Source organism: Hippichthys cyanospilos, chromosome 5, assembly GCF_059441005.1.
Source record: "Hippichthys cyanospilos isolate Australia breed blue-spotted pipefish chromosome 5, RoL_Hcya_1.0, whole genome shotgun sequence".
NCBI classification, from domain to species: Eukaryota; Metazoa; Chordata; class Actinopteri; order Syngnathiformes; family Syngnathidae; genus Hippichthys; species Hippichthys cyanospilos.
Genome location: NC_142373.1, coordinates 2,390,151 through 2,415,850, shown reverse-complemented (window position 1 = coordinate 2,415,850; position 25,700 = coordinate 2,390,151). Strand labels below are relative to the sequence as shown.

The window sequence follows — 25,700 nt, the reverse complement described above, 5'->3', positions numbered from 1 at the left end:
GCTTATCCCCCAATCTGTGGATGACACAACAACGCTTTTGACATTGACCAGTTATTGATTTTCATCCATGAAGTGGACTCAAGCCAGAGCATGGCGCATGGCACAACTACATGATCTATGATGATGTGAACATGATCTATTTGGATGTGTCTACTGGGTGAACCAAAGCACATGGTAGGCGAAAGCCAAAGATGATTCTGTCAGGTAGGTTATATGGACAATGTTTGAGTACCTCTGTGAAAAATTTGCCTCCTGAATTCGAAGGGAATTTTTATAAGAAGGAAGTTTGTCCCCCTGCCTGTAGAAAATAACAACAACAACAAAAAATACTGACAGAGCCCTAAGAAAATATTGCTTTATTTTTTGGATCCAGTCACAGAGATAGTTTTCAGTAGGTTCTGTTAGGTTGACTAAACTAAGTGCGGTCTTTTTCATTTTTTCTAAATAAACATTTGACCAGTCCGGCTCTTGGGTTGTAGTTAATTTTTACATCTGCCCTGCTTGTCCATTTGACTTTGACACCCCTGATGTAAAGGTGTCTTAGTGCTGTACAGAAAGTGCTGTCTTGGCTCTTGTTGACATATTGTTTGTAGAAGCCCATGAAAAACAGCTATTGCAACTGTGTTGCACGCTTGTTAAACTATAATATGTAGACATTTTGGCTCTGTCTTCCCAGCTCGCTGTCACTAATTCTTTTCAGGTTGCCAAACGAATGGCATTTATCATCATCTATTCCATGCCTGCTGCCCGACTGCCTTGGCCCACCTTTTTTTCTCATCATTTTATCACGCTTGTCCCTCCAACACTACATTCATCACACCATACTGCATGTGTGTCACTTGAAGGGCCTGTTTGGAGGTGCGCTTATTAAGAGAGAAGGTGGTTAACTCAAATCTGCTTGATTAGCTTTCACTCTCCTTGGTGAAATCTCGACAGCTCAAAGCAGTTGTTCACATCCAACAAGGAAAGGCCTTCATCGCAAACGATCAATTAAATCATCTATTTATCCATTTTTATATACACGGGTACTCTAATGCAGTGTTTTTCAACCACTGTGTGCCGCGAGATATTGTCAGGTGTGCCGTGGGAAATTATCCAATCTGTGTGCTTGTGCGGTCTAGCGCCTGGCAGCGTACTCATGTAGTACTCTTCCATACCGTGCACAGCAAGCTCGCTCCACTCCCCTCCCCTCTCCTCGCACAATTAAAAAAAAAAAGTGGACAAAAACTACAACAGTGACAGAAAGCCCCGTCCATACGTTTGTGATGTGGTTCTTAAAGCAGCCAGCCCCCCCCCCCCGCAGTCTAAATTTAAGGCGTTGACCGTGCCACGGTGATCCAAAGGTTGGGAACCACTGCTCTAATGTACCCCATGTAATTTAGTGTGACATGTTGCATACACTGGATTGGTTGCCAAACAACCATAGAGTGCTGGTGAATGACACATCCAGCAGGAATTGATCTCATGCAACATCAGAGATGATCAATGATGTTTTTCCAGCCGACTGGTGGCCAGTCAATTGCGGGGTGTGGATGGGGCGTAGATTGGGAATTAATACCACGCTGGTTCCACTGAACTACTCGTGACATTTTCTGTCCACTAAATGGCAGAAGGGATATTAATGCAGCATTCAGCATGAACTTATTGCATGCTAACTTAGATGCAAGAAGTAAACTACAACACTGAAAAAAACAAATTCAGAGTGATGTGAAAAAAAAACTAAAAAACATTGTTTTTACACTTAAGGAGGGTTTTTGAGTAAACACTAGTTTATTTAAAAGAAATAGTCACTCGGGTTCTGAAACAAACCCACAACCTTTTGTCATGTTTGTGCATAGCCAGTGAAGAGGACGAGGGACGTGGATCCAAAAATGCAGGACAAGCCAGGAGGCAAGGTGCACAAAAAGTAGGTTTAATGAAACAGGGAGGCAAGTCCAGCAAGCCTATTAAAGTAAAAAACAAAAGCTCAAAGTATATAATCCAAACTAGCGGGGTAACGGTAGGGGGACAGCGGAACTCTTAGACAGCGTCATTGGACAGGAGACAACGACAGTGACAACTAACTGGAACAGAACTGGGGCTTATGTACATTGCACGCTAATTAGGAAAACGCGCAACAGCCGAACGAGAACAAGAGGCTGGGGAAGCTGATTGGATAAGGCACGGGGGCAGGAACACACAGACGACAGGTGGAAGGACACACTAACAAAGCCAGTCGCGGGGGAAACACAACAAGAACCCAAAACAGAAACGAACATAAACCCCATACCATAAGTTAACACCTAACCGAAAAAGAACCCAACCAAACACCAACAGAACGTGACACCTTTACTGTACCTTTACTCTATGGTGTCATGTGAAAGACCGAAATGTTACAATTTTGAGGTAGTTCTTTCCAGAGCACAGCCGACTTAATTCGTAACTTAATTCGACTTAATTCAAAAAGAAATTTTTAGTTCCGGTGAGTGTTTGTCAGCTAAATATGTGATATATACAATATGTCTGGCAGTTCAATCTCGCGCATTGCTTTCTGCTGTTCATCATTTGTTTCTGTCAGTTAATGTTAGCTCCAGTGGCTTCAATACATCGTTGGTCCATCTGTCTGACTTTCCTTCTTTTTGCACAGCATTTTAACGCCACAGGCATCAGCCTCATTTTATTTCATTATGTAAAGAACACGGAACAGAAGCAACTATCGCTCCTCTTCTTCATGTGAAATGAGGTCATAGTGTGGTGCCTTGCCCGATGGTTATCCTGGAGATTAAGTAGGGAACAAAAATGTAATTATTACATTGAGGCTGTACAGTTGCTGCTTCACAGTCTCCTCAATGTACTTTGTCTTTTTCTTTGCTTGTGTTTCTTTTGCTCTCGTTTTACTGAACACGCACATATATTTTCACCTTTGCCATTCGTGCTCATTTGAGGCTTTTGCTTTGAAGTCAGGAAAGTGCTTTCCTTATGCAAGTGCCCCCAAAGTCCCTTAATTCATTTCATGCTTCGCTGACAACAGCCTTCTAGCACCAGCAGTAACAATAACAAATACAGATTAAAATTTTCTTAGAGTGGCACAAGACAGAAATCCCGCAAGACGAGATGTCTCACGAGACGAGATTTATTTATTTTTTTCAGGGTTTGCATATAGCGTCTTTGTCTTATCCGTCAATATTCTACCATTCTTTTCTTCAATCTTTGGATAGTAATTAACTTAAATAAATGTTTTGCTCGTGAAACAGAACAGACACAGAAGACCAAACAATAAAATTGCACTTGAGTGACCACCTTTTATTTATTTATATTTACATGTATGCCTTCAGTGATGTCTGATTGTTTGTGTCCATAAGTTTATACGTTTATTTTGACGTCTCACCTTGTTTGGTGGTGTGTTTTACTGTCTAAGGAAAATGATTTAATGAGTGTTTCGCTGACCTGAGTTTGCCAGCGATTGGCAGTGCTTCAGTATTCTTGCTTCAGACTGTTTATTGAAAAACACTAAACAAGAACATTAACATTGTATAAGCACATTGTTAGACAATGGAATCCTTACAATTCTTCTAAGTAATGATGAATGAAAAATCTGACACGGATCATATTTCAAATTTCAAAGAGCTGCTTCTTTAAAACATGGAGTCATCTTTTGGAATGATCACTTTTCCTGTTGATTAGTTGGGGTCCCTCTTTGCCCTTTGATTGTGATGTTAATTACGTCTCATCAAGTAGATCTAAATTGTGAATCTAGACTGAAGGCGCACAAATCAAAATTCTGAATATAAAAATAGATTGACTATCGATGAAAACGTTAGCATTTGTTGGATTTTTGGAGAATGGCGAAATCTTGGTAATTCTGTGGTGACGTTTATTGATATGAACAATCAACCTTTATCTTGTCTGGGAGTATTTATTCTTCAAAAAGAACCTTTTAAAATGTTAGGGAAATGTCATCTTCATAGTGGATGCGCTCAGTTTCAACACCTGCCATCTAATTACCTTACAGTCAATTATTCATCTTCCTCATCCCGCTTTTCATTCTTCATCTTTTGCTCCCGTCTTCATCTGTGCCTCGTCTTGTGTGAAAGATTCATCAGGCCATTTAGCAAACATCTCCTTTTCTGAAGCATATATGGCTCACATCCAGCTCATCTTGGTGTGCTCTCCTTCCCACACACCCACGCATGAGCACACAGCGCTCTGATAGCAGTCTGGACTGTTGTTTTATTTTAGTTTGCAAACTGATTAACTGTCCCTTATTTGACTCCATTGATGAAGTGATTGCCCTACAAGGCCTTAAAGCTCAGGAAGATTTTACCAGGGCTTCTCCACTCGAGCCAGGAAATGCATTCTGACTTTTTCTCACTGCCCTGTGAAATTTTATATCTACGGTACTTTTTATACCCGAAATACAGGCACATTTCTTGCAAATTATGATTCACGCATTGCGCTAAACCTTGACATTGCAAATTGAGTGATATATTAAGTTCATTTAGGAAACTGGAGATTTCTCAAAACTGTAACAAGTCAGTCAGGTCAAACTATGAGCATCACAAAACATTCATAAATTGTGTACTTGGTATTTATTTTGTTCGACTTACTATACCAAAGATTAGCTAAAGAAATTGAGCATAGATACTGTAATGTTTTAGAAGCTTGAAACTATAGCTAGTTTAATAGTTACAAATAGGGCATACGACAATACTCATAGGCATAAATCGAGGCATATTATATGAGGATATTAGCTGTCGTGGTCTGGGCCTGTCATTATTCGCCGTAAACAGGAGAGGTCTGCTGTATATTCTTTAATTGTAGAATCACTTCGGCACTCCAAGCTATGCTCAATGCCCGAGGTATTCAACCTTTTTTTTTTTTTTTTTTTTTTTTTTTTAATTAATTTACCCCCTGTGAGAAATTTTTCAGTGAAGTATCCCCTAAACAAGGCAAAGCATTTTTGGATGAAAAAGAAAAATACTTAATCCATACTGCTGTGCCATTCGTGTTTTATTTATTCAAGTTTACATTTGTAGTGACATTTCTAGTTAGATTTTATTCAGCTACTGCAGCAGATAGATTGTGTAGCATTATCTGTTTGTATGTTTATTTCTGGCTCATATAGCGGAAAATTGCGACTGAAAGCTTAAAAATACATTGGTATGGAGCTTTACAGAATGAAGTCATACAATGTATGACTGTATAATTGTGTTAGAAAATTTGCTCCATATTCCAGTGGCTTTGCTTTTAGTTTGAAACCCCCCCAAAATGATTTCCTTAACACCATTAAAAAGGAATGAATTACATTAGTTGATACCTGAGGAAACCCCACCTTCTGAAATATGTACCCGCATAGACTACATGTACCCCCATTTGAGAGCGACTACTCTATACAACAACGGATGTAGAAAGACTTATAATTCTTTGCTAATGGCATACAGGACACAAATAGTATCTGTATAACGCAAAAAATCCTTTGAGGATTTCCTTACTCAATGTTGGTTTGCTGTTCAGCAATGTTTGCTTTCCTTGAATGATGAATTTTGTACTGGAAAAAAAAGTATGTGGTTAGTTTTCTATTGTTAAAATCATTTGTTGTTGAAGGTTGGATCTTTTATACATGCAGTGAACATGAAATATATCAGGATACTGTGTTACACATTGGTTCGTTAAAAATTAGACATCTTGCTGGTGTCGTACTGAAGCCATATGCCTATGGGGATTTTGAAAACCCCCCAATCTATACTATAGTCATGTGTGGGTGTTTTTTTTTTTTTTTTTACTACAATATTTGCCATTTTTAAGTGATAAAAATGTCTTGTCTCTGTTGCCATAATTTAAATAACTAAATTTAGTTTAGTTAAATTATAGTGACATATGCAGTAATGTGTGTAGTGACGTATGAGCGCGGTCACGCATGCACACTGCATGATCAGCATGTTTGAGAAGAGAAGTCATTGTTTTTGATGTCGCAGTCCATGTCGTAAAGTGAAGAAAACCTAAGGCAGGGACGTCGTAAACCAGAGGTCCACTGTAATTGCATACGTTGGAGAAACTTAAAAAAAACAAAAAAAAACAGCACTAACACTCTCATTTCATCAATACTTTGTGCTAGATTCTCTGCTGGTCACGAAAATATGAAAATAGGGCCAAATGTCTCTTTCTTCTTGTAGCTGCAGATCCGGATTTATTTTAAGTGTTAACTTTTATATGCAATTTATATTTGATACTGTTAATATTCCCGAAAGCCATCCTTTTGTATGCTGATCCAGCACCTTAATCCGCAATGATTCACAAATCGTTCCAGTCCTGTTCTTTTGAACCGATAGTTTGTCTTATGCTCTTCTGTCATTTTCTCCCTCAGTCTTGCCCCAGTTCCTCCCTCCTTTTCATCCCCATTCATTCCATCTTTAATCTCCTCCCTCTAACCCCCCTCTGTCGCTCCACTCGCATACACTCAGTAGATATCGGTGGAGTCAGACGAGCCCGACGCTGTTATGTAATGAACGTCCTCTTGACTCCGAAATGTGTCATCCCTTGGGATAACGGCCCCCTCGGTGGCCACGATCCAAAAAAGACCCTCTCCCAACCCCCCGTTTTGGCCTCCCTGGAGAATGCTAATGTTTGGTTGGTGCGATAGAGGAAGGAAAGGGCAAGGGTAGGAAAAGGATGAGAGTGAAACAATAACAGTGTTCATCTACAAGGACAGAGTGGAGGGGGTAGGCGGTTGTCGGGGGAGACCACCATTCTTGTGCAGTAAAGAGAAGAGAAGCAGATAGATGAAGATAAATGCTGTAGACATAAAGGGGAGCTGATGTCTCGTCCTTGTGTGTCTTTACAAACAAAATGATGCTCGATTTTATTGCCATTGACAGAAATGTATTTACGTAAACAATCTTTTACATTCGTGGTTTCTTGTGCTTGACACTCAAGTCCCTTCCTAATATTTTGACCCAAATATCCAGATGTCAATCAAATCAGAGCATTATTGCTGCACACGCCTCAATGTGCCATGCGCTGATGACACACATGGGAGCACTGGATTAGCGTCTGCCTGTAGCGGTAATCTATTGAGTTAATCTGCCGCCAGTGTGACTGCGGATCATTAGCCGGATTTATGGCATCGGATCATGAGATCCGATTGGGAGCACAATTACGCAACAGGCAGGTGTTGGTAGGGGGTCAGTCATGTGTGTGATTTATGCACAAGGTTAACTAGTTGCTCGGTGAATGGAAATTGAGGTGTATGAACGTGGATGTGTGTCCCACATCTGTAATGGATTTTCACATGAATGTTCCATTGGCTCACCCATTGGCGGACATTGGCACATTTCAGTCCAGAGATTGTTTTTATTGTTGTTTTGTCTTTTTTTTCATTCAATTTACCAATCTTACATTTGCAAGACAAAAATCCAAACAACCAACCAAATCTAAATTGTTTTACAACCTGCAGATCTTTTTGTTGTACACCTGCTATACAATGAAAATTAAAGGTATTCTATTCCATTCAATTTTTTTCATCCAGCATGTTAATATGTGTGGGCTTTATCGATTGATGTGAATGTGTATGTAGTAGGATTGCTGTCAAAAAGACGTATGCGTGTTTTACCATTTGTATAAGTATGACTCTTGCGAGACTCGATTTGAAATCTTCCATGTATCTCTCCTTTGAATTCATAGATCTGATCCTTTACATTTGTGGATATGAGCCTCTGGAATTGAGTTGAATATGCAAATTGAGGTGACGTCACGCCAAGCTACTAAGCAAAGTCAGTCGATCCCCAAATCATCCGCGCTGCCATAAATCAACACGCATACGTCTTTTTGACAGCGGTCTTACGCCATACATCAACAGCTGATTGTTTACGACGTAAATGTCCAATTTATTCCTAAAGTATTTTATGAAATTGGATTCACTCCATACAATAACAGCTGATGCAACGTGAATGTCCAATTTATTCATAAATCATTTTTTCATCAGCCTTATGACCTGTGACTCCAAATCCATGTATTGTTTGAAAATCATGAATATAAATTATAAATTGGTCCGTCATATTTTTTTTTTTTTTTTAAAAGGTTAACTGCCACATAACCACAACAATAAATAACAATTTATACCAGCAGAGGTCACTAGCTGTTCCATAAGCTTCCCAAAATGACACCACTTTACAAAAAATCGGGCCGAAATGGCTCACAAAAGCTTGAGCTGAGAGATTCATGCAAACACACGAAGTCATGTCTCGATAGTCATACGTACATACGAATGGTGAAAACATGCATAGGTCTGTTTGACAGCGATCTTACGCCATTAATGTGACTGTGACTTGTGTGGCTTTGGTGGCCATCAGTCCATTGTAAAATGCCTCTCCCCCAGAATCAACCACAACAAGCTCAATCTCATCTTCAACCAGAAAGATTAGAATTCTTGAAAATTGAGGAATGCGTTGTTACGTACGTTCATTCACTCCCCACATCCTTGCCATGCTTTGCCATTGGCTGGTGACCAGTTCAAAGTCAGCTGGGAAAATGAGGAATTTGCATGAGCTGGTGGCTTAACACGTGACCTATCCAAGAATCCCTCCAACTCAGCATACCACAAATGTTCTGTTGACACACTCTCCTTTTTTCGTCCCCAATTTAGAGTCGGATTTTAGCCAAATTCTAACACAGTGGTGATGTGTCTACAGCAGGGGTCAGCAACCCAAAATGTAGAAAGAGCTGCATTGAACCAGAATAATGTATAATATAATAATAATTATTTATGGTAGAACTTCTCATTAAAAGCAAACATGCAGACAATTCTTCCACATCGGCAATGAAAGCAAATGATTCCAAGTCTTTGGCAAAGACTCACCATTTTTTGTTTATTTGTTTTTCTTTTATGCAACAGCCACAGAAAGTAACTGAAATGTTTAAGTTTAATGTTTATTCTTTTCATTTTTCCAGCATTGAATTGCATGTAAAAATGCATTTTCATACATTTTTGAAAGGCTCCAGGGAGCCATTGGGGCGGTGCTACAGAGACACAGGTTGTCGACCCCTAGTCTACAGTATTAAAAGTGACTTTGACAGCAAAGAGTCAAGATTGTTAGCATGATAGCCATGCAGCATCACATGATCTAGGCCAGTGGCCCCCAAACTTTTAGAATTTCAAATGCCTTTGCATACTGTACATTTACGCTGAACATTTACTCAAATTCAAATCAACATTGCAATGTAGTAGAATACATTTTTCAAATTGGCCAAAACTGCAAGTTACATTTATGTACTTTATATGTACTCCATTTATTTCCTTTACCGCTTGTCCTCATGAGGGTCTCGGGAGCCTATCCCAGCTATCGTTGGGTAGCAGGTGGGGTCACCCTGAACTGGTTGCCAGCCAATCCCAGGGCACACAGAAACAAACAACCATTTACACTCACAAACACATAAGGGCGATTTGGAGTGTCCAATATACTTACCATGCATGTTTTGGGGAATGTAGGAGGAAAGCGGAGAATCTAGAGAAAACATGCAGGCACATGGAGAACATGTAAACTCTACACAAGAAGGTTGGAGCCGGAATCAAATCCATGACCTCCGCATGTAGGCAGACGTGCTAACCACTCTGCCACCATTCCACCCTTATATATAAAGTATACTGTGTCTATGTAACTTGTGTGCTTAAGAAGAGATGTACGTATGTCTGGCTTGTTTCTTAAAAAAAAACATGGGAACAAGTAATTGATTATAAAACTGAAAAAAAAAAACGGATAAAAACTGATAAACTGATAAAAATTGCGGCGATATTATTTTTCTAAATCGCTCAACCCGAGTATGCGCTCTCCAGTTTTTTGTTGTTTTTTTAAATTCAAACTACTATCATTCAGTCTTTGTTTGTGTTTCTCAGCAGTAAAGCAATTTTCTCGAATAACAAGACGCGTCTGTTTGAGTGTGTATATGTCATGTGAACTCATTCATCCTGAATGAAGAGCCAGCTGCTGTCCAGACCTGCTCCATGTACACTGCAATGACCCATTGTCCTGTTTCTGTTTATTTGACAGCACCTCGTTTGCTTCACCCTCCATACATCTTTTCATCCCCCTCATTCACTCTTTTCGAGGAGAGCACAATGTTTAGTTCTCTGTCTATACAAATTGTAGGTCTATATTCTATTTTCATATCGACACAAGGAAGAAAACGATATATATAAAAGAAAACAACTTTCAACAACTGTTAACTACTTTTTTTACAGCATTTATACAAGTTAAAGATTTGTCTAAGACACGGGTGTCAAACATATGGCCTGTGGGCCGGTTCTGGCCTGCAAATGGGTTTAATCAGGCTTGCGAGGTGATTAAGTATAAAAATCAGCTGATTTTTTTTAAGAAATGACAAATTTGAAATGTTTTATGATTTTCAGTGATGTTAATGTTTTATGAATAATAGTAATGTTGTGGTTTACTGTTTTGGAGAGTAATAGAATTTCCTCCATCAGGCCCACATGCTAAACCGAGTTTGACATCCCTGGTCTAAGCAGAAAAAACCCTCAAGTGCATGAAGGTGCTTGAAAAAAAAAAGATGCCAATCCTTTTTTTTTAAATCACAATTACACATCACATGGCAAAAACAAAGCCTTTTCCCTGGGGTCATCCTTGCATCGCCTCCCAGAGAACCGCGTCCCACTATTTGAGAAACACTGCAATATGCCACCTTCTTTTAATATTGTTTGTTATGCATGGATGACTGGGATAGTTCATAATACATCTGCAACAGTAATGAGGACGAGAGCTGTTGAAAATGAATGGATGTATATACTGTCGATAAATGGCCTTTGGTCAATTTGAATCTGCATTACACTTGAACGTGCACACGAGAGACCCAAGCTGTTTGGCATGATAGCCAGATTTATGGGTCTGTCACACAGGGGTCAGTCACCTGCCTCAAGGGGCATGCCGCAGACAGCCTATCCCACTTCTGACAACAGTTTTCACACAGCTTTAAGCAGTATTACCCACATCCTGCATTTGAACTTGTCTTTTGGGGCCAGTGATTGATTGTCTCTTATACAAGAATGATGAAAGCGTCAGACATCCAATACAAGTGCCAGTAGACAGACAGTATAATGGGGCCTAATGGGGAAATACCCTCCTCAGAAAAATGTAGGCATTACATGCTTTCAGCAAGGAATTCTAGAACGTAAATTGCTCTAGTACAAACCCCAATTCCTAGTAATATGGCATAGTATGTAAAATGTAGATTAAAACAGGAACCAAAGCTATGCAAATCCTTTATAATCTACTGTATATCCAACTGAATTCTGAGGACAAGATATTTAATGGACAAGGAGATTTTTTTTTCCAAATGTATATTAAATTCATGCCTGCAAAAAATTCCCGAAGTGGGGGCAATGTTTTCCACATATCACTTTTCCTACAGTATAACAATTACCAATAAACATTGAGGTCATGTGTAGGAAGATTTTTTTTTCTCATTCTTGCCTAACAATTCGGGTCTCTTTTGTAATGTTTCGTGCTTGATAATGCCCCACAAAATTTCAACAGGGGGACATGCATGGACTGCTGGCAAGCCTGTATAGCCCACACATTTCTTCAAAAGACAAATGAATGTGTCACACATAGACAGGCCACGTTAAATCATGAAGTAGTTTTTTTTGTCTTGGCCATCTAATGTGCATGGACCACGAGTTGTAAGGTTTGATAATCATTTTGAAGGTTTTCCATAAAAATTGGGGTTTTGATGCCTCTTAATTTCACTAGTCTCTGCATCAAAATTTGGCCCCATTTGTCGGAATACTTTTTCAATACAGCAAACTAGATTTACTTTTAGCTAAAGTTGCCATGCAATAGTCTTTTTAGAATGTTGTGGGGTGAACACCGATGTGGCAAAATATACGTTTCACTTTACTATATTCACATATAGTTTTCGAGACTTTCGACCAATTTTGGTGGTTGAATTTACTGCTTGTCACTGCAACTGAATTCCTGCACTTGTAATTTCACTCAGCATGTTAGCAAGCAGTAAATTTGTACTTCCTCCATCCATAACATTCAACCTTCAGCAACTGGATTGAGTTGCGAAATATACAATCTCATGCACATCCGTGCAATGATGGAAGGGGGCGAGAAACTGTCTGAATGTAAATCTGGGGGGGTGATGTGAGGCCGCACAAGCCTGTATTAACTTCACAACATAAGGTAAGTGGCTTCCGCCTGTTTGCTGACAAACCTGGCTTATGTAACACCCTTAAACAATTTGGTCTCACGTGTTTTCCAAAACACGAAATTGACAAAGAAGCATTATTTTGATGCTGTATTGTACTTCATTGCTGGTACCGCTGCTATATTGGCTTATTTTTACAGTGTCAAATTCCAACATACAGAATTAAGCTCTGAAATCTACTGGAACAGATGGAAGCTAATAGACGACTAAGAAGAAGAAATAGTCAAATAGTTAAACTTTGTCCTTTAGAGCATAGACTGTACATGCTTTTGGGTATTGATGACGTACGTATTAAATTTCTGTGAATAAAACACAGATATTTGAGTTAATGATTAATATATCTGTTAAATTTTGTTTGCCCATCCATTAAATTAAATCTATACATTTATTACATCTATAGGTGTGTGCTGATAACTGGATTAGCGATATATCTCGATTTTAAAAGTGACACTTATTTAAAACCACCCAAATCTGTCAAAACCAGTAAGTTCTTTTCCCTCCCGCGTCTGCTGCCTTAACGGGCAACTGCACTGTGCAGCGGGAGCCTTCTGTCAATGTGTATCATATGTGAATCCTCTTTGGCTGCAGCAGCCAATCACATTACTGCTGCTGTTGTCCACCTACTGCGAGAGAGAGGCATAGAGTCAGAGAACGAGAGACAGAGCAGATGGATTTGTGGTGCGCATGTATGTGCTCCTCACCATGAAACCCTCCACATTGCAATATTAATTGATTCATAAATTTGTTGGAGTGATTGGAGTTAGAGTAGTTTATGTCAAGTATTATTTATTGTGTAATTGTGCTGTATATTTATACTTAGATATTTGAGTTTAAATTGAATGTGTTCAATCACAAATAATTTATGTATACGTTTATTGAACTACTCACAGGAAGGCTGAAACCGGAAGCCAAGCAGGGAACACAGAACTGTGAGGCGGACATGCTAACCACATCTCTATCGTGTAACGTAACATGAGAGTTAAATTATATTCTTTGGTTGAACATTTTGGTTTTTATATGTAGTTTTAATTATCTTCTGTTTTTTAGGAAAGTTTTACATGAAGCCTCAGTTTGAAAGCATTTCTTACGTCACATGGTCAAAAACTGTGAGCGAGACACTTTTCCATCTTTTTTTTCATTTTTTCATATTTTGAAGCATATATGCAAGTGCATAAAGAAAGTGACGGGTAAACAAAATATATATAAAATTTGTCTCATACTGTGGATTATTGTCCATTGCTAGAAGCGGAACATCTGCAATGATAAATGGAGTGTTTTTGCAGGTCTATCTCAAAGTTACATGATAGGGACAAGATCGTGCGGCGATCTCATGAAATTAGAACGCCGTGACATTTCTTGTCCCTGCACAGCATGAGATCTATTTTCTTTTGGCTGTCGTTTATGTAAAAGGATACACATGAGTTTGTGCTGCTTGTTAATGCTCTGCATGACAGTAAAACACATCACCAAATGTGGTGAGAAGGCCAACCTACTCAAAATAATAAACCATATCATACTTATTTTGTATGACACAAATGCCTTGGTATGCTTGAATTGTGAAATTATTCCTTTCAGCTTGTCATAACAATGGCTGAATTGCCTCTTTCTACTGCATAAACTATTCCTCCCCAAGTGAGTTGTGAGTCAAACCTCCCAATATAAACAGTATTGCTCTGAAATCACCATTCACCAAAATTCATGAGTTTTCTTAAATATCAGGTTATCGTTATTTAAATATATTGATGATTTAAAAAAAAAAAGATAAAAATCTGTCATTCATAATGAAGTGGAAATGTATTATTTGGTCTTCTGAGTTTACATTTTTTTTTCACCAAGCAAAATCAAAAATCTGTATTTTACTTTTATTTTTGTCTGAATACCAAAATACTTAGTAGTTGCAATCTTACAGGAGAAATACAGGATGTTCTTAATACTTTCAAATCACCTGTGTGGCAATGTCTTGGTTTTCCAATTGAGCAGAAGCAGGGCAAAATATTGGCAAATGTATACATGTATATGTTTACATTTGCACTCCATCCATCCATCCATCACTCACGCCCCCAATCACAACTATGGAGCGTGTCCAATGCACCTGCCATGCATGTTTTTTGGAGAATGTGAGGAAGTCGGAGTGCCCATGGAGAACACACCTTAATGCTTGTGAGGTAAACATCAGCATCAACATCAATGTTGGCTATGCAAACATTTAGATTTCCAATCTGGGCATTCCCTTGTCAATAAGCGATATTTGCTTGTTCACGTAAGCGACCCAGAAAACGTCTTTTCAGTAAATTGACCAGACGGGTCCGGACAGAAGTGCTTAGCGAAAGCAGGTCAGCGAGTATTTAGGTGGACAGAGCATGAGGCTGGCCTGGCCGTGCCGATGATGCTGAGGGCATCGGTCGTTTGGGAGCATTGATGTTTTGTCTGGTAATCCAAAGTGCGGGTAATGTGTTTGCGTTTGTATGTTTTTGCTATGTTTTTATGTTGACATTCCTTTGCACGACACACAACGCCATCCAGGAAAGGGTCTGTCAAACTCTTTTAATACGGCACTCGGCTTTTGTCCCAAGAGGGCGTCTATGGCTTCTAATCCATTGGCTGCCTTTAAGGTCTGACCCCTATAAACACACGCATTCGTTTACTCTCTTGCTCTCTCCCTCTCTCTTTCTCTCTCTCTTGCTCCGATGGCACTTTATTTGGATTGTTCATCTGTGATTTGATCACCGGCTTAGTCGCTGCCCAGAGGAAAAATCAGAGCAGATGGGAAGTGGCGAGATGAGGGAAGTGGAGCAAAGGCTGTGGGTGGGAGAGGATGAAAAAAAAAATTCTTAGGTTGGGATATTACAATAACTACACATGTACTGTGTAATGTACAAATATTGTTGCAACTCCTGATAATGTGGAATAATGTGTTCAATAATCTTGGGATACAATTCTGGGACAAAAATGTCAAAAACAGTCAACGATAATTGTACCTTGACTTATGAATTGAACATTTGTTAATTGACCATGCCCGTTGGACATAACTGAAATGCTATTCATCTATGCTAACATCTGCTCAAGCGTCCCCCCCCCAAAAAAAAAAAAATCACCACAATATATTAGTGCCAAGTCTGGTATAGGACCGGGAAGTCCTCAAGCCTATCCCGGCTGACTTTGGGTAAACATGAACATAAAACATGATAATACTGTACTGTGTTTTAGGGCAATTCTGTGTACTGGGGTGTTGAATAGAGTTCTCACAGATAAGATAAAGTACATTATTATTCTAGATGCAGTAATATGAAATAAATAATAAAATGAATACATTTGTTTTCTCTGCCTCTGGCTAGCAGACATCATGCCATTGGTATTTATTGCATAATATACAGTAAAAACTAAACTGACTGCTGTATTTGTCTACATCAAGTTTATTTAAAAAAGGGTTACTATGTACGTTTCCTCGAAAGAACATATTTAAGTTATGCTGTTGTAATTAAATTGCAGGTATTTCAGTTACACAAAACATAAGTAGTGTTTTTTTTTTTTTTTGGGATGAATGGGATTTTGACCCCTTACTACAGCTGTTGAGAATCAGTGTTTTGATTAACACATTACAAAAAGTAATGCAATCACTGTAATGCATTACTTTTTGCTGTAACGTGGTAGTGTAAGGCATTACACACAAAAAAATTGTAATATTTTACTCAGTAAAAATAACTGTTACATGCGTTACAATGCATTATAATATATGTAGCTCCAAAAAATTTAGATTTATAATATTCATTAAAGCAGTTGATAACATGAATGCAGTTCATTTGGTTGCCTTGAGATGGTTCTGGTGTATTGTTGGTATGCAGAGAACTTTGTTTAGGTCCTTTTATTTGTATGTTTTTATTTTCCATTTCCAAGTCCAAGGAAGCAATAAAATGTATTTTGAGCATGTAAGTTTACTTAATAATAGTTTAAAGTAATTCCACTGGATGTATAATATGCGAAATGAGCTGAATTTAGAGTGCTAAATCCATATTTCCAGGTATATTGGTGAGAGTGATGTAAAGGTAATGCAATAGTAGTGTAATGCCTTACATTTCAAATACAGTTATATTATAATGTTACTAATTACTTTGGAATGGGAGTAATCAGTAATAAATAATGCATTAAAATTTTGAAGTAACTTGCCCAACCTTGTTGAGAACATTGCAGTGCCCTGAAAACAAGTTTGACACCCCAGATTTACATCCGCCTCCTCAAGTGCGTGTCGACTACATGAGCAATGGTAGTGCATGCCAGTAACATAGATGTACCAAAGCAGTTTTTTCAGCTCTTGGGTTGCCCTCATTGGCTTCCCTTGCATTCCCTTACATTACATTATTGATGGCGATGATGATGTCAGGTTACCTTGGTATGTAGGTCTACTTGTGACACACCTCATCATCAAACACACTGAAGATACTCTCTAACTCTCAGGTACACATGCATAATGTGTTCAGTTTCATAACAGGCAATTCAAGAACTTCTATTTCATTTATTCGCATTCACTCTTATTTCCATTTCTTTTTCACTACATTTACTTATGCTGTGTATACCACTCCACCGTAATAATACATCTTTCTCAAATGATACCTCTCCGACGGCGTCAAGTGTTGTATCATAGGCTTGCTGACAATAACAAAAAGTAAGAGCTCGCTTCCACAAGAGCGCCCCCCTCATTATGCCGTGCGAGCAGTTATTAGCGGGTCCCCTGGCTGTCACCTCCTCACCGCATTGCTGATGAAGGGTGTCAAAGCACTGACGTTTGCCTGCCATGCTGTGATGGAGCTGTCAATCAGTGTCTTGGTAGTGGGTGATTGTGAGTGCAGGGAGCTGACATATGAGCAGGGTGTGTTTATCAACCTATTTTTAAATTCATGACCTAGTGTGATGGTCTTTCCTGACATTTCACACACACATGCGCATGAAATATATGTTGACAATTTTCCCCATTACAATTGCAATGTGCTCATTCTGAGTGAGGCCATAAAAGAATGGTGTCATAGCTTCTTAGTGTCAAGGTACTATGTTAAAGTGAGTTGAGAAGTTTAATTTAGAAAATGATAATATGCATTGTTTCCATTCCGTGGTATCAAAGGCAGTTTTAACCTTAACAGGGGTGATTTCCATTGTGGTATCCAATCTGTGCATTTTCAGTAATCCAATACACATTTGATTTTTGATTTTTTTGGCATTATTCAAATATCCAGAATTTCGGTTTTCAAACGGTGTATATGACATCATGTAAGGGCAATTCTGTACGGCAACTGTACGGCATTCGGTTGTGTACCTGTTTTGAATAAAGTTTACATCACTGGAGACTGGCGGGCTTCTTAAAGTGACAACATGTAGACCATTATTTCATTATCTTACTATCCAATATTTAGACCATTATTCATTTTGACAACCCACCATACATTTCAATAAGATGTAAATAAATGTGTTCTATCCAGCCAACACATTTTTAGAGAAATATATATCTTGATGTCAGTTTGGGTTTTGTGTGCAGGTGAGCGAGTTTCTGGTTTGTATGTCAATGGTGAATAAAAACGGGAAAAAAAGGAAATGGATGGTTTATTTGCCAATCGTAAATAAAAGAAGGAAAAAGAAGAGAGGGGCACATGCAGCAAGTAATTCACATTTGAGTTCACCCACCAAACACAAAAGAAAATGCCAGCAAAGACAAGTCATACAATAAAAATTGATCTACATGAGTTGTGTAGATGCCTGTTAATCCTGTGTGGCTGGATCGCTGTCCTGTATTCTAGTTGATGGTTAAGAGTTGTGTTTTTATTTTCTTGAATGTCTGTGAAAGCCCAGGGTAACTCAACAGTGTTCACATATTTGCCAAGGCTTTGTAGGTTCCGTGCTATTATGCACTGAAACCAATGGCGAATTGTGTTTGTATTAGTTTACTCTGCCTCTCGCTTGGTGCATGCTTCCAAAGTATGATCTCTCTGTGACGCCGTAGTGCGCGTGCTGCATTCACGTAACCAGTAAGTGGCAACTCCAAATATTCCATCCTGCGTTTTTAATGTGAAAGTACTGAACTTTGAACAGTCATTTCACACATTTAACTGCACAGCCTGCCATCGAGTGAGTTCATATTAATCCAACATCTGGTAAACAGTGGAGAATATATGGTTCTGACGGCACTTTGAGTTAGGTAGTTTTAGTCCCCCTATTTTTAAGGTCGACTTACTTTACCTGGTTATTTTTTTTCTTCCTAAGCTATCTATTAACTCTTGATAATGAAAGTCATTCCAGGTCATCACCAAATCATAAAGCTGACTGAGAAAATACCACTCAAGTATAAAGCACTATTCTATCAGGAAAATCTTTAGTTAAAAAAAAATCAATTGATTTCAAAGAGTGATTCCTAACTTTTGACTGGCATCGGAGATGATAAACCGCTGACGTTTAGCTATTTACTGGTTTTGTTATGGTTAGTTTCTCCTTCCTGCTTCTGTTCCCATTTCCTTTGGCTTGATTGGACTCCATCGAGCAGCTATTGTATGTGTATTGTCTGTGTTCAAACTCCATCGGCGCGCGCTCAAACTCTTATCATTACGCGCTCAATGGTTTTTTTCTTGCTCTCAAAATCTGTTTTCGCTCGCTCAGTTTGATTTTCTCCGCTCAATTTTTTTTTCCGCGCGTGCGTAATTGTGGCACAAATATAACGCCATACTATTGCGCAGCGTTTGTGAATAAACGAGACTTTGGATCTATGGTGATAGTTGAATTTGAGTGTCATTTGAGAAGAAATCTCATACACATGTAAGAATGATTTAATTCGTAACAGTAAACAGGAAATAGCAAAACGCATTTTCTAAACTGTTATTTTTTTTTTAAAAGAGGTTAATCACTGTAAAATACTTAATTGACTTTGACTTTGAAAAAAAAAAGTCTTATTGGTGCTCCTGGTGCTGTGGTCAGTTTAGTACTCTTCGTTATATTTGACAATAGTAATGTAAAAATATCATCTAGTCAAACAGCGCTTTTGCCTTCATTGTCAACTGGACTTTAACACACTCACAAACTTTTTGACCCTCGAGGTTTTTGTTTTCCCAGGATCCTTCGGTGCAGAAGGTGGGCGGTGGCAGAAAAAAGACTGTTTCATTCAGCAGCATGCCCTCAGAAAAGAAGGTACAATTTTATTTTATACCAGCAGACACTTATCATGTGACATAGCTGAATGCTTTAATGTGGTGCCTTTTAATTTCTTGAAACCCTTGATGTTGTATAGATGTGAAGAATTTTAAATGAATTTACCTTGTATTCACTCAGCTTCTTTGAGAATAACCAAACAATGAAACAGTTCCTCCCTCAGGAATGTTAAAGCTTTTCTTTAAAAAAAAAACAAAACAAAAAAAGCCATCAAGAAATAATTAAGTTCTTTTCTATTGATAACATTTGGTTTAACACCCTTCTACAAACTGCAAAAACACAAATATGTCATAAATATATCAAGGCAATTACGTATTAATGCTATTTTATGTTTCCCTGACAAAGTTCAATCACGTGTTACCACATTATCAGAGTATTTAGGTTACATAGGCTACGAATTTCCAGTAAATTTATGGACATGATACTGTAAATTTAAATGGGAGGTTGAGCTGGGAAATTTTGCAAGTACAGTGGGCCCCCGGGTTACGAACTTAATCCGTTCAGCGGCTACGCTCGTATCTCGGATTGCTCGTATAGCGGGCAATCCAATCCCATGTTAATTCGTGAATGCGTGCAACGCGCGCCGAAGCCTTAGGTTAAAACGACACACTGTATACATATATTAAAATCGAGTGACATAATCTGCTGAACACTTACATTACATAATAATTACAATGGATAAATAGCTCTTACCTTTAAAACGACGAGACTTGAGCTGGGTGTAAGCAGAGGGGGACAGAGCCCTACGCTCAAACTCAACACGGCGTTAGAAATGCTATTGCTCTTACAGTGTTACAGTAACTCTTTCAGTCAGGGTGCAAATCACGCAGATACTAAAACATCATCCTCTTATTTCTTTCTTTACCGCTGCTAGTAATTTTAGAAGCTATGTCTAACAGATAAAGTTTGCAAAGTCTTCACAACATTCCGTTTTTCACTAATTTTCTCTCCTTACTTCCATCCTGTCCCATCAAGCTAGATAAAGGCGTTCGGCCAATAGCATATCGGCATTTCTGTGATTGACGTGTGACGCCGGCCAATAGCATCTCCGTGAGTGAGACCGGGTGACCTTAATCGACCAATAGCATATTCGCATCTCCGTGACTGACTGATAATTATTCGCACTTTTTTTTTTAAACGGTTGGAATGTATTGACAATTAATTTAAAAAAAAACACACATTTAAACCAATGACAATTCTTTGTCCTGCAATCGGCACATTTAATTTCATGTCAGCTGTTTTTCCCTTTAGCTGTACAAACACTACACTTAAATGGTAATATATTTAGACACCGTGAGTGAGACAGTCAGTGTGACGTTGTAAGAGCAATAGCGTTCACGTTACTGCCCCAAGCATCTACTGATGATTAATGCTGTTGCTGCTGTTGATTTTACTGACGCAATTAGACGTGAACATATCTATATACTCAATGGCCGGCATGTCGAATTGCTCGTAAGGCGAGAGGTTTGTTCGTAAGCGGAGGACAAAAATCTCCCTGATCCACGCTCGTAAGGCGAATTGTTCGTAAATCAGGGTGCTCGTAAGCCGGGGGCCGACTGTATTTCAAATTGCTGTACATTGGGCTCTACAGTAATCTTTACACTAAGGGAAATATCAAAGTAATTTCACCCCCATCATTCTAGTTGATTTGTTAGATCTGTATATATGTTCATGATTGATAGAAAGCCCAAGTTGTTCAGACATTTGCCGTTATTAATGTTTAAATGCACTGCAGCCGTAATGCATTGGTCTCTTTTTCTGATGTAGGTTTGAGAAGGAAAGTGAGTGCAATGTCGCTTAGAATGCGTATATGTGTCTTTTTGACTTTGTATGTATGACTTTGTATGACTTTGTTTGTATGTATGCATACTTGTACGGTCACCATTGAATTCAGCTCATAAGAGCCTGGGTTAGTGTAAGGTATAAATTTAAACTGACGTGAATGCAAGACGATCGCGATCCTGTCAAATTTACCAAAACCTTTAAGTTTTAAAAAATGAAATTTCTCAAACTTTGCAACAGGAAGTAAACCAGCACTCAACGTCATGCCAGAGCTGCCTTAAATGAAAAGGTTTTTCTCTACAGGTTAATAGCGCGGCCGACTGCCTGGCCTTCATGCAGGGCGGATGTGAGCTGAAGAAGGTGCGCCCCAACTGCAGGGTCTACTGTCGCTTCTACACCCTGGAGGCCGACCTGAGCTGCTTGCGCTGGGAGCCGTCGAAGAAGGACGGTGAGCGGGCCCGCCTGGATGTCTCCAGCATTCGAGAGGTGCGAACAGGCAAAAGCACCGAGACGTTCTTGCATAACGGACCCATCTCTGAACAACTGGCTGAGGAGGCTGCGTTTTCGATCATACACGGCGAGGACTACCAGGTAATACAGGGCAAGGGGAGCGGTAGTTCGAAGGTTTAGAAGCAACAAAAAATTATGACCATAGATTTTGGAGTTCAATCTCACCTTATGGTGTGAAATAAGACATTTCATCATTACATGACATGTGTTTCCAGAGTACAAAAGGCATTGTTCTTCAAAGGCATCGCTATAGTGAACAAACCTTTACATGTAATTTGACCCAGGTGGAAAAATTTGAAAAAAATAGGAAAAAGAATGTGTGAAACATCTGTTGAAAAGATATCATGCTTATAATGCAACAAGATGAGAGAAACACATTAGCTTTGACAGAATCACAAAAATAACACACAATTTTTTTTTTTACATTCAGTTCCAGCTATTTGTTTACTTTTTTCAAGTGCTTGACTAAAAAAGAATCTAAAAATCTCTAGTACAAAAAGAAATAAGAACTCAATAATTAAGTAATTAAGTACTGATTTAATCAATCATCAATTTAGTTCCAAATCAATTTTTTTATCCATGTTAAAGTTTCAATGTAATCGATTATCTTAGGTGATTAAGTGCAAAGTAATCAATGAAGGAACTAAAGGACGGAAGTAATTAGGTACTGAAGGACTAACGTAAGTGATTACTTTAATTCTTAAGTTATTCACTGGCTTCGATTTTCACACCTCCTCTCTTCAGCCAAACATAAAAAACATATATATAAATAGGGGCCTGGGATTGAATGTCTGGACTCTTAAAAAGAAAAGTAAACATGTGTCTTTGAGATTGAATGAGTTAACATAGTTATTTGGCACCAAATGAAACCAGAGTCATCCATCCCATCCATTGCTTATCTTAACATCCTCACAAGGGTCGCAGGTGCACTGGAATCTATCCCATCTGTCTTCAGGCAGCCGGCGGATTACACCCCTAACTGGTTGCCAACCACAAAACACACCTAAGGACAATTTATATTGTGCACTGTACCTACTATGCATGTTCTTGGGAGATACTGGAGAAGGAAACTGGGAGACCATGCAAGCTCCACACAGGAACGCCACAGTCAGAAACAAACCGTGCTACGCTTAAACCAAGATAATACTTTTAAAAGGTAGTAATTGAAAACTAATGGATTTATAAGTTAATCGATAGTTATGTTTGTTATCAGTCAATAATTTAGATGCATATTTAAATTCAAATGTTTGTTTAACATGTATTTTTTTCGCATCTGTGTCTTCCTCCATAATTATTTTTGGATAAAACATTTGCTTATACTTTGGAAAACAATGATCAGTATTTTTACAGTACTTTTTTTTATCAACTAAAGTTTTAACTAAATCCTAATTAATTTGTGTTTACAGTGTTATCAATTTGAAAATTTAAAAAAAATTAAATGAAGGGATGTGAAATCAGGTTCACACATTAACAAAAAAATTGGCAGACAAATCGATTGTTAAAATATTCGTTAGTTGTAGCCCTGCTTATTGCGTTGACGTGAGCCCAAAAAAGCAAATTTTGGCGAATAATGGAAAATAGATTTCCCCCAACTATGTAGATAGATTTGAGAATGCTTAACCATGAATATGTGAGAGTTTACTGCAGTCATATGAGACTAATGAACTTAAAGCATCTCCTGTACCCTTCATCAAGGTTTTATAATGATTTGGACTCCATGACCATGACAAACTTACAAGTATCTTGGAGATAAAAGGAAAATAATTATGCACAAACTTCAAGTTACCGCTATATTTCATTGATCATGATGACTGGTACTGTTGTTGTTGGTTTTTCTTTTTTATTTTTACTTCATTTTATCCCTGCAGTCTCTCGATTTGGTGGCACTCTCAGCGGATGTAGCCAATATCTGGGTGACGGGCCTCCGTTACCTTTTGGCGCACCCCACAGTCATTGGGGGGGGACTTGGAGGAGGCGGCGGCCTGGGAGAAGGAGGAACGATGGAGGGCAGTCTGGGCAGCAAGATGAGGAGCGAGTGGCTGGCGACCGAGTTTGCTCGAGTGGACGAAGACGGTTACGGCATCGTGTCCGAGGACGTGGCGGTTGCTACGATTGTTAATCTTTGTCCTGGAATCAAGGAGGCTAAGGTGCGACTATTACGCTTGCCATGACAGACAATAAAAGCGTTATTGCTGTTTGAAAGCACACACACTCTAAAGACAGTTGAATCAGAAAAAAAAAAAAAAAAACACTGACCCTCACTGTTCTTTAGTACAAAACAACCAAATGGTGGGTTTAGCCTAATTCGTCATTTAGCCAAAACTTTTGGGTATAAAAGGATACCCTATTCAAAAATATATGAATAAATAAATAAATAAACAAACAAATAAAAAGATAAGGTCTTGCAAATAATTTATTTGACTCAACTCATGGGACTAAGTTTGTCTGTATTTGGTACATACAGCATCCACTTCAACCTGTGGGCCTGGAAGGGGGCTCCTCCCACCTGTTGTCCCTTCTGGAGGTTTCTGATTTCCCCCTAATTGGGGTTTTTGAGTTTTTCCTTCCCCTTCTGGGAGCTTTGACAGGGGATGCTGTTGTGTACCTTACACCGAAAAGATGTCTCTGTATGACTTCTTATTCGAAAGAAGTCTTCACATGACCTCTTTTCATCTGTGAAGCCCTTTGAGACTTCAGTGATTTAGGGCTATACAAATAAAATTTGATTGATTGATTGATTGACTAAATGAATAGCACTATAGTCTTGTTCTTTTTTTTTACCCGGCAGTTTATGAGTGCACAGTCTTGACTATATGTCTGTGTCCGTGTAAATGGCAATTTAGAATAAAATCTAACTCTTCTTTCATGATTTGAATGAAGAAACATTTCAGGACTACTATTTTACACAATACAGGAACTGTGCCAGAAAGGTTCCAGGACCGGTGTTACAAAAATCCAAACCTCTGATTTTCAACGTAAACCCCCAGTACCTTAATACACTTTGCCCTCATATGAGATTGTTGATATGCTTGTTGATTGTAGGGTCCACAACAGCTTAAGTTTGTTTTTGAAGCTTATCTTTATTTCCACCAGTCCAGGAACATTTCTGACATTGCTTGCGATTATTAGTTTTCGTGATTGGCAGTGAATTTGGCTACTTCATCTTTTTTTTGTCCTCTATTGTCAGAAAAGCAGCCCCTCCAAGGAGCCCGTAATGGGAAAGAATGTTAAAATGAAAAGAAACAAGATTAAAGTGAGGGCGAGTAGGACAAAAGATGAGTAATAGGGACGACATTATTACCCCGCTGCGATATATCTGGGTCATTTCCATTTCCTTGGTGAAACAAAATAACCAAAGTTAAATTGGATCAACCAGCTTCTTGGAATGGATGAGGCAAGAGTTTTGGAAATTGCGTTCACATTCATCTCACCGCTCATCGGCTTTCGATTTATCCACACAGGTTCGTTTGCGCTTCAAGGAGATCCAACGCAGCAAGGAGAAACTGACTTCCCACGTGACGCGCGAGGAGTTCCAGGAGGCCTATTGCGAGCTGTGCACCCGGCCGGACGTCTACTTCCTGATGGTGCAGCTGGCCAAGGACCGCGAGTGTCTGGACCCTCAGGACTTGCGCCTCTTCCTGGAGACGGAGCAGGGTCTGTCCTTGGCCACGGCCGAGGGCTGCCTGGAGCTCCTGAGGCGTTATGAGCCCTCAGCACAGGGCAAAGAGAGGGGGCTGCTGGGCCTGGATGGCTTTGCGCGCTATCTGCAGTCTCCTGAGTGCCAGCTGCTGGACCCCGAACATGAGGGTGTGTGCCAGGACATGAACATGCCCCTTTCACACTACTACATTAGGTAAGTAACATATTAACATTCTTAACAACTATATACATGAGGAAACAAGTTAACCATTGTAATTGTAGGTCAATGTAAAAAACATCATGATGACAAAGTTGTATGCAAAGCATGGTTATTTCGCACAAACGGTATATCTCATTCATTACACTTTTAGTATTCTGTAAAAAGT

The 25,700-nt window shown here is 39.0% G+C and overlaps 1 protein-coding gene across 1 annotated transcript in view; it reads left to right on the top strand.

Annotated features, from left to right (window-relative positions):
* LOC148423138 (inactive phospholipase C-like protein 1) overlaps window positions 1–25,700 on the top strand; it is a 71,093-nt gene that overhangs the window by 28,928 nt on the left and 16,465 nt on the right. The window contains exons 2-5 of the mRNA XM_088415510.1: window positions 19,288–19,362; window positions 21,469–21,756; window positions 23,544–23,822; window positions 25,137–25,528. Coding sequence (XP_088271636.1) covers window positions 19,288–19,362; window positions 21,469–21,756; window positions 23,544–23,822; window positions 25,137–25,528 — 1,034 coding nt within the window. The remainder of the gene's footprint in view (window positions 1–19,287; window positions 19,363–21,468; window positions 21,757–23,543; window positions 23,823–25,136; window positions 25,529–25,700) is intronic.